Raw genomic sequence first — 9767 nt, 5'->3', positions numbered from 1 at the left:
ATGTGGAGAAAGAGGAACACTCCTCCACTGCTGGTGGGATTGCAAGATGGTGCAACCACTTTGGAAATCAGTTTGGCGGTTCCTCAGAAAACTGGGCATGACACTTTCTGAGGACCCTGTTATACCACTCCTGGGCATATACCCAGAGGATTCTTCAGCATGCAATAAGGACACATGCTCTACTATGTTCATAGCAGCCCTATTTGTAGTAGCCAGAAGCTGGAAAGAACCCATGTGTCCCTCAATGGAGGAATGGATACAAAAAATGTGGTATATTTACACAATGGAGTACTATTCAGCCATTAGAAACAATGAATTCATGAAATTCTTAGACAAATGGATGGAGCTGGAGAACATCATACTAAGTGAGGTAACCCAGTCTCAAAAGATCAATCATGGTATGCACTTACTGATAAGTGGATATTAGCCTAGAAACTTTGAATACCCAAGACATAATCCACATATTAAATGAGGTCCAAAAAGAATGGAGGAGTGGCCCCTGGTTCTGGAAAGACTCAGTGCAACAGTATAGGGGAATACCAGAACAGGGAAGTGGGAAGGGGTAGATGGAGGAACAGGGGCAGGGAAGAGGGCTTATGGGACTTGTGGGGAGTGGGGACCCAGAAAAGGGGAAATCATTTGAAATGTAAATAAAAAAATACATCAATAAAGAAAAAAACAAAAAAAAAAAAAGAAAGAAAAGGCGTGGTCTTAATAAACGGATCTTGCTTTGTGTAGCACAGCTATGTGGATAAACTTAACGAGTTTTCAATTTCCTTATTGTGTACCAGTGTTAACATCTGCCTGCTAATTTACTTGTAAGAAATGACAGGTGCTACTTTCAGGCTCTGTTGCTGGGATAAAACGCCATGACCAAAGTCAACTTGGGGAGGAAAGGGTTTGTATCAGCTTATAGTCCCACATTCTAGAAGGAAATCAAGGTAGGAACTCAAGCAGGGCAGCAATTGGCCCTTTAGGGTGCTCAGTTTGCTACCTTATTCGGCCAGACCACCTGCTTAGGTGTGGCCCCGCCTATAATGGGTTGGGTCCTCCCACATCAATCATTAATCAAGACAATGCCCGCATAGATTTCCCTATAGGCCAACCTAGGGAAGCATTTTCTCAATTAAGATTCCCTCTTCCATAGCTATGTCTATGTTGGTGTCAAATTGACAAAAAACAAACCAGCACAGCTCCCCTTTGCACTTATTTCAGCTCAGTTTTTTTTTTTTCCCCTGTGTTCTGCGTCTCTCGGGACCCTCAAAGGCTAGGCCTGCCTGGACTAGGCGGTAAGCCTTTTAGTTTAGGGCCGTGTCTTTTGCAAAACATAGCTGCATGGCTGCAGTTAGAGGGCGCTTCGGTGCGCTGTCCTTACTACAAATCCCATAGTTCCTAGGGCGCCGCAGTGACTTCTGGGATTAGTGGTCTTGTAGAAGGGCACTGGCGGGTAAGAAAGTCTTCTTTTCTTCTGTCCGCTTTGCTGCAGTGTTAGAACGTCCCAGGATGATTTCATGCTTTATTTTTTTTTTTAAATAAAGAATTAGGAAGCACAGGGAGGCGAGGCAGGGTAGAATCCCGGCAGGATAATTTCCGCTTCCGGTGCCAAAGGGCAAGTGGAATGTAAACACGGCACCACGAAGTGTTTCAGGTAACTGGCTGCGGGTTGGTGGTGGATAGCAGAGGAGAGGGAAGCGAGAGGTGAGGGTGCTGCGTGCGGGGGAGAGGGGCGAGGGTGGCCCGCTGGGTCCACAGAGCCCTCAGGCGTGCCTCTGTCCGGGGCATCGGGCGCGGTGGCAGGGTTCGGTGTGCCGGCCCGGCGGCCCGAGGAGCTGCTGTTTCGGGAGCTCGATTTTATGGCCGCCGAGGCAGGGGGCGGTTTTGAATACGGGATTGTCCTTTGGTAGCATTTTGAAGCAGTCCGTGCCTCTCATTCTTCACCTCCGGATTCATCTCTCCTGTTCGGAGGCTTGTTGTGATTCTCTACCTCCAGCCGGTGTTTTTCCATCTTGGGTGCCGCTTCCTCTCACGCAGTCAGTTCAAGAGGACGTTTACTCTGTCGCCAGCACCCAGCTTGTGGCTGGGTGAAGTGTCACGTCGAGTGATAGCTGTGGAGATCATTGTACGTGATTTTAGAACACAGGTGTCACGGGTTGGAGTTTTAATGGCACTCATCAGTTCTGTAGAGCACGTAGACTTTTAACTGCAGATGAGAGTTAACAGGAAACCTGTACAGTTGTGATTTACTCACTCGATACGTTATCCCGGTGGAAAGTGTTTAGAAGCTTGGCGCCTTGCCCATCCAAGTAGAGATCAACCAAAGCTCCTTCTGTAAGCAGTTTTAGTGGTTACTTAATTAGAAACACAACCTAGAGGCATAAGAAGCTCATAACGTAAGATGAAAACAGTTTAGTTGAGATGTAAGTGGCGTGTTGTACAGTTCCTCCGTATAGCTTGTATGACTCAGTAGCCCTTATTGCTGTTCACAAAATTGTGCCGTTATGCCCATTGATTTTTTAGGATGTTTTAATCACTGAAAAGGGGAGCCCAGAATCATTAATTGACAGTTGTCTGTATTTTCTCTCCAGCAGCATTTAAGATTCAGAATCAAGTCAGAGCATTACATCTTCCTTGGGGAAGATGTTCACATGTGCCAGAATCCTTCAAGCCTGGTCACCTATTCTTTAAAGCTCACCTTCATGAAGACCCTAGCGTGCATTGTCAGACAGGTCATTGGATCATGCTTGGTAGCACTTACCTGAATTGTAATTGAATTCAGTCTCCTTGTCCACAGGCAGTGTGGGAGAAAATAGAAACTTGGTTGTCCTGGTAACATATCCTGCTTTTTCACCTTGGTAGGCCCTTGGTGCTGCTTGCTGTTTCATTATTGTGTCTTTTCTAATCTCTACAAGGACTGCGTTAGATATTTTTTTTCATCTTTCTCGGATGCATACATTTTTTTCCTTTCTGTTGACTAGATGGCTATTACCTGCTTCCCCTAGTAATGTGATATTTGGGGACACGATATCCCTAGCGTTGCTTAAACTCTGCTCCGGAGCTTCAGAAATGTCTTCTTGTCCCTCCCTCTTGATGTTGGAACTTGTCGATGTCTGATGGACTCTGCCTCTGTCCTCTCACTGCTGTCACTTCTCTTTGATTTCCATAGCCTCCCCTTGCAAGGTGTGTGTGTGTGGGGGGGGAGGACACGTGCCCCAGAGGCAACGGGGTGAGGCGGAGAGCCACGCTCCGGGACTTAACCCATATGTGTCCTCAGCACTAACAGTAGTGGCTTAGATCTGGACATGTCGAGGGTGGTAGGAAGCTCAGTGATTGGCTAACTTTGGTTTTCTCCTTGTTCTCGGCCTCATCCTTTCCCCTCTACTAACAGACTTACCAGTGGTTTAAAATGGCCTTGCCTTCAGTAAACATGCCAGGTTTTCTGCTATTAATAGATCAATTACACTGTCTGGTGCCCCATATTGGTAATGTAGAAAGCAAGTTCCTCGTTCTCATTACCTTTAGGGACAGCCATAAATACAAGAGAGCTATCACCACCACTGCCACTTCCTCCTCCTCGTGTATTCTAGTATCCTTCGAAGGCATTCTAAGCACCCATTTTCCCAGACTGTCTTCACACTGTGACTCTGGATTTGTGATCTTTAGTAGCCACATTTTTATTTGTACACATCTCCTTGTTTTCCCCTGGGATGAGGGATGGATGGATGGATGGGTGGATGGGTATACACACACACACACACACACAAATATATATAGTGATTTTTTTTTAGACAGAGGAAATACATTCCCCCATGTTATGATGAGGCCAAGGAGGAAGCTTCCGTAGGCCTCATTTTCTAGTGTAGTTTATGCTCCATTATGTACCCAGGATTTCCCAAAAATAACTGCTTCTAAAGAGCACATGGTTCACCTACATCAGCCTATGTTCTCTGTGGTTGCTGTGACCTGTTACATTTTCTCTTGTTCAGTAATGGGCCTGTGACCTATAATTCCTCACTTCTGGTAGAACCTTGCCACCCTTATGCTGTTGCTGGTCTCTTCCTGTTACTTGTACCCCACTGCAGCCGTGTGCAACTGTGGTATTGCCAGACACTTCCTGCTGTCTTCCCTCCTCTCTCCCTCTCATAATGCCTGTTGTCTGAAATTTTCAAAAAACAAAAAAAACCCCCAAAAAACCCAAAAAACAAAAAACCCTTCATTGCTTTCCCCTTATGGTTACAGATTCCTCAAAGAACGGATAAAATCTTACATGCTCCTGAATGCACACAGGATCTGAGATCTTTATTCCCAATTGTAGGGATTCCCGAGTATCTTAAAGCCCAGCTGTGTAGCTAGTGAATGACTGGGTTTCTTAGTCCTATTGCTAAGTACGATTGAAGACTTCCAGTGTCCGCCTTGTTCTATCAGCTACTCTTCCTTTTCCTTAATGTTCACATGTCATGCTAGGCTAACAAAGCCATTTTATATTGTTTTTTTAGTTTTGACTTTCTCAATAGTTTTTTTTTTTTTTGAGTCATTAAGTATTTAAACCTTCTAAAAATGTTCTGTAGTCAGGTGCAGTGGCATACACTTATAATTTTCATGTATGGGAGGCTGAGGTAGGGGAGGATGAGTTAGAGTCCACCCTGGGCTGTAATTCTGAGTTTCAGGACAGCAGTGTATATAGTGAGTTCTGTTTCGAAAATACAACAAAACAAAACAAACCCACTCAAAGCATTATAAACTGTATTAAGGAGAATTTCAGTATTTATGAAGGGGGAGAGGAGCAATGAGTTGTCTGTGCTTGTCTCTCAACTTCATCAGTGATCTCCAAAGTGATCTATGTTACCCGCTCCATGCCGTTTCTTACCGTTAATGACTTTGAAAGAATTTCTAGGTATCTATAGTTTTATAGCAAATACATTGCTGTTCTTAAAGGCAAAGATTTTCTAATAATAGTAATCCTATTATTATTAAATGTCCTTTCAGTGTTGTTTTAAAGTCAGGAGTGAGAGAAGAGCACACCAGGCTCAGTTTTGTCTCCTCGGTCTCTTAGCCTGAGGGTGGCCATCTTTCTCTGCTTCCCATCCCTTCCCCCATTTGTTCCTTTCTTAAACGGTTTTGTTTTTCTACCCTGTCTGCTCCCTCCTACCCACATCTGATGTGTCATTGAGCAAGCTTCACCGTATCATGTGTTTTGTATGAATTGGCAGAGGCCTGAAGGGATTCAGGGTTAGTCTGCAAGAGCACAGTCCTCCCATCAGGAGATGAGGTTAGCAGTAGTGTCCTTTGAAATTAGTACTCGTTGCTGATGACTCCCCCAGCGCACAGGTGGGCGGTAAGATGGCTATGGTCTCCTTGTGGTAGTCGGTGCCTGCCTGCTCATCAATTCTAGTGAGTTCATAGCAGTTTATGTTTCTGCAGTTTTACAGAATGGCTTCCTTTGGGTGGAAGAGGAAGATTGGTGAGAAGGTATCCAAGGCCACGTCCCAGCAGTTTGAAGCCGAGGCGGCCGATGAGAAGGACGCGGCTGAGAGTGAGGATGGGAACTGGCTCCACGCCAGCAAACGGAGGAAGGAGACGCTGCAGGCGGGCTGCAGGCAGAGGAGCAGGCAGCTCAAGGACGAAGGGGCCCAGCTGGCTGAAAACAAGCGGTATGGTTTGGGGTGGCTGAGAAAGATTTTGTCTATGTCTGAGTGCTCGTCTGCATGTATGCCTGCATGCCAGAAGGGGGCATCAGATTCCAGTATAGATGGTTGTGAGCCACCAGGTGGTTGCTGGAAATTAACTCACAGACAGAGCTCTTTACTGATGAGCCATCTCTCCAGCCCCAGAATTTTTTTCTCTTCTTTTTTTTTTTTTTTAAGTGGAGGACAATTTACTTTTTCAGGTTCATGATCTCTAATGGAATCAACTGTTATCTTGGGTAAGGTCTCTACTGCTGTGATGAAACACCATGACCAAAAGCAACTTTGGAAGGAATAGGTTTATTTCTTCTTGCTCTTTCAGGTAGCAGTTCGTCATTGAGGAAAGTCAGGGCAACAACTCCAGGCAGGAACCTGGAGGCAGGAGCTGAAGCAGACCCCAGGAGGGTGCTGCTTACTGGCTTGCTCCCCATGGCTTGCCCAGAATGCTTTCTTGTATCACTTAGGATACAATCTAGGGGTGGCACCACCATGGTGATCTGGGCCCTTCCACATCAAACATCAGTCAAGAAAAGATGTCCACAGGCCAGGCTGGTGGGTACATGTTCTCAATTGGGGTTCCCTCTTTCAAAACTATTATTGCTTGTGTCAAGTTGATAGAAAACTAGTCAGCACAGCTATATATTTTATAGATTCACATTTTAAATATCTGATTTCATTTCTTAAAAAGACATGTTTCAGAGTCACCTGCAAAATTGCCATTTAGAGTCCTATTAAGATCTATATACTGCTTTATTTTACCCTCTGACGTTCGCCTAGAGAGGTAGAGGTGTAAGGGAAGCATAGCACAGTGTGTCGCGCAGTGGGAGATGCTGTCACTTACTGTCTGTCTTAGCCAGGGTTTCTATTCCTGCACAAGCATGGCCAAGAAGCAAGTTGGGGAGGAAAGGGTTTATTCAGATTATATTTCCACACTGCTATTGATCACCAAAGGAAGTCAGGACTGGAACTCAAGCAGATGAGGAAGCAGGAGCTGACACAGAGGCCATGGAGGGATGTTCCTTACTGGCTTGCTTCCCCTGGCTCGCTCAGCCTGCTTTCTTATAGAACCCAGGACTACCAGTCCAGGGCTGGCATCACCCACAAGGGGCCCTCCCCCCTTGATCACCAACCGAGAAAATGCCCCACAGCTGGATCTCATGGCGGCATTTCCTCAAGGGAGGCTCTGTTCTTTGTGATAACTCCAGCCTGTGTCAAGTTGACCACAAACCCAGCCTGTACACTGTCCTCTCACTTTCTCACTGGGTTTTGTTCTGTTTGAGACAGTCTTGCTGTGTAGCCCAGCTGACCCCCCCTCCCCCCCCCCAGTATCTGTAATGCTAGGATTACAGAGCTGTGCTGCCTTACAAGTCATTGTTGATTCTTAAGTACTTTTGTAAATGTGCTGGGTACAAAGGAACTTGATAATAGCATCTTTTATTCATAGCTCTTCCCTAGCTAAATGTCTACATATGTACCTGTTTCTTCCTTTATTTTCCCCTTGATTTCCTATTTCTTTTCTCTTTACCTTGTTTAGATCTTTCAATGATAATGAAATTTCTTCACAAGGGAGAACAGACAAATGTTTCATAGCATATGCTGGAAAACAATTTTAAAAGAACATAAAAATGGACCTTTATTAATGATGCCTGTAAGAGACAGGCCCTTGAAAGACATTTAGCTTTATCTGGTGCTGGCAATGCTAGTCAAGCCCTTTCCTAACTGAGCTGTACCCCTAGCCTAGTAAAATCTTGAGTAAGAAAGATTTTTTATTTTTATTTATTTTTGTCTTTTAAGTGTTTGAGATAAGGTGCCAAGGTCTTATAGAGCTCAGGATCCTTGGGACTTGTGATCTTGGTTGTCCCTCCTGAGTGCTGGGGTCATAGGCAGGTGTCACCATCCACCATTCTAGTGCAGCTTTTTACTTTGAAAAATGTCCCATCTGTATTAAGAGTTGATGTATTCCGTGTGCCTAGACTAAACCTTTTATTGTTGTGTATTTGCTATACATAACAATGGGCTTCATTGGCTTCCCCATCCTCTGTGTATACAGTGTAAATACTGTATTGTGCTCACAGTCCCCTTCCTGTTGCCTCTCTCACCTCCCTCCCCGCCTGCCCCATTGTGATCCCCAGGATTTCTTTGTTTTTTTTTTTTTCATAATCCAGTGAATTTCACTAGGGTTGCTGATAGGTGTGCCTGAGGCGAGTGGCTACTTATAGGCACATGAGTTATTTTAGTGGCTATATTAGTGAAGAAAATGCTTTTACCTCTTCTAGCAAGCATTAGTTACTTATAGATCCTTATGGAAGTGAGGGCCCTCATGAACCCCCTCCACCCATTGGTTAACTTTTTTTTTTTTTTGAAACAAGGCCTCATTTTTTTAATATATAGCTTTAGCCGGCCTAGAACTTGCTGTATAGACTGACCTGGTCCTCAAAGGCATTGAGATCTGCCTGCTTCTGCCCCCCAAGTGCTGGGATTAAAGGTGTGCGTCACGCCACTGCCACTGCCGCCGCCGCCACCACCACCACCCAGCAGTGGCACACACTTTTAACCCCAGCTCTTGGTGGGCAGAGTCAGGTGGATTTCTGAGTTCGAGGCTAGCCTGGTCTACGAAGTGAGTTCCAGGACAGCCAGGGCTACACAGAGAAACCCTGTCTCAAAAAAACAAAAAAAAAACCAAAAAACAAAACAAAAAAAAAAGTGTGCCACCATGCTCAGCCTTTTGTTTTGGAGACTGGCTTGCACATGGCCAAACTCAGGTCAGTTCTCCTTTTTCAGTCTTTGGAGTGTTGGGAGTCTAGGCATGAGCTGCCCGCCATGCCTGGCTGACTTCAGCTAATAACGTAATGCCAATGTGTGTGTTTGTGGTATTTTAGGAATAAATAGTTTACTCTTGAGTCTGGAGAGATGGCTTAGTGATTAAGAGCCCTGACTGCTCTTCCAGAGGTCGTGAGTTCAATTCCCAGCAACCACGTAGTGGTAGTGACTGACAACCATCTGTAATGGGATCTGATGCCCTCTTCTGGGGTGTCTGAAGACAGCAACAGTGTACACACATATATAAAATAAATAAATAGAGTTTTCTCTTGCAGATTTTTGCAGATTGTGTTGTAGAAGAAACAAATTTTAAGTTTTTCATTTATGAAATTACTTTTAGAGTATCCACTAAAACATCTTTAGAAGTTTCATTAAGGTCCTGTTACAGTTCATTAACCTTGTTCCTGTCAGGACATTCCCTTAGGATTTTCTGTGGTCAAGGAAAGATAACAACTTTAGAGATAAACAAAATAGTTCATGGATTCTGCCTATGTTTTAAAACATGTCACTAAAATCAGCTAGGTCAGAAGCTTAGTTTAGGGTCATGAAGTTTTTTTTTTTTTTTTTTCTGTTTCGCATTTGTTTCAGAATAACATTTACAAAGCTTTTGGAAAGTAAACAGAATTAAAGGGGTCTAGTAGAATTAAGTAATTTGGCTATTCAGAACCGAATAAAGGTAGAAATAGTGGTTTGAAAATGCCTGAAAATATTGAGGTTTGACAGCAGTGTAAGGAGTAGCAGGGAATTTGAAGTGAAAAGCAGCCACACAACCTGGTATCTCTGTCAGTCACCTGGATCGCTGTTGTGGCCTTCAGCCTTTCCCCAACAGTGTGTGTATACACATATACGCCTGTGTGTGGTTGTGCATATGTGTTGTCTGTGTGAGTGTGGAACTGGACTTACTCAACAAGCATTTTCCCAACTGAGCTGTCTCCCAGGCGCTCATCCCTGTGATTCTTCTGTAATTGTGTGAGAAGCTTGTCTGGAGCGTTTTCCTGCCCCGCAGGTTTCTGCCCATGAGTTGTTCTCTACTCTCTCTGGTAGCCAGGCCGCTGTGAGCACTCCAAGACTCGCTCTTTTCCCTCTCTCTCTCTCTCTCTCTCTCTCTCTCTCTCTCTCTCTCTCTCTCTCTCTCTCCATTCCTTTCTTCCTTCCTTTCTTTCCTTTCCCCCTTGTTTTTATATTTTGTATTTCTACTGTCATCAATTTACCTTACATTCTGAGTTACTTGTTTATATGTTCCTCTGAGTATTCTTGTTTTTAAAA

The 9767-nt window shown here is 44.5% G+C and overlaps 1 protein-coding gene across 6 annotated transcripts in view; it reads left to right on the top strand.

Moving 5' to 3' along the window:
- Positions 1-1408: 1408 nt before the first annotated feature.
- The window catches only part of Ttc33 (tetratricopeptide repeat domain 33), a 31414-nt gene continuing 23055 nt past the window's right edge, over positions 1409-9767 (top strand). The window contains exons 1-2 of one of the 6 annotated variants that reach the window (XM_052159471.1): positions 1409-1447; positions 5419-5648. In XM_052159471.1, coding sequence (XP_052015431.1) covers positions 5428-5648 — 221 coding nt within the window. In that variant the 5' untranslated portion in view covers positions 1409-1447; positions 5419-5427. Of the gene's footprint in view, positions 1448-1506; positions 1699-2637; positions 2727-5418; positions 5649-9767 lie in introns of those variants that run through there. The other 5 variants (XM_052159472.1, XM_052159470.1, XM_052159469.1 and 2 more) reach the window with 5 other exon arrangements.

The sequence above is a fragment of the Apodemus sylvaticus genome, chromosome 16 (assembly GCF_947179515.1).
Source record: "Apodemus sylvaticus chromosome 16, mApoSyl1.1, whole genome shotgun sequence".
Lineage (NCBI taxonomy): Eukaryota > Metazoa > Chordata > Mammalia > Rodentia > Muridae > Apodemus > Apodemus sylvaticus.
The sequence above is the reverse complement of the archived record's forward strand: the minus strand, read 5'-3'. Positions and strand labels throughout refer to the sequence as shown.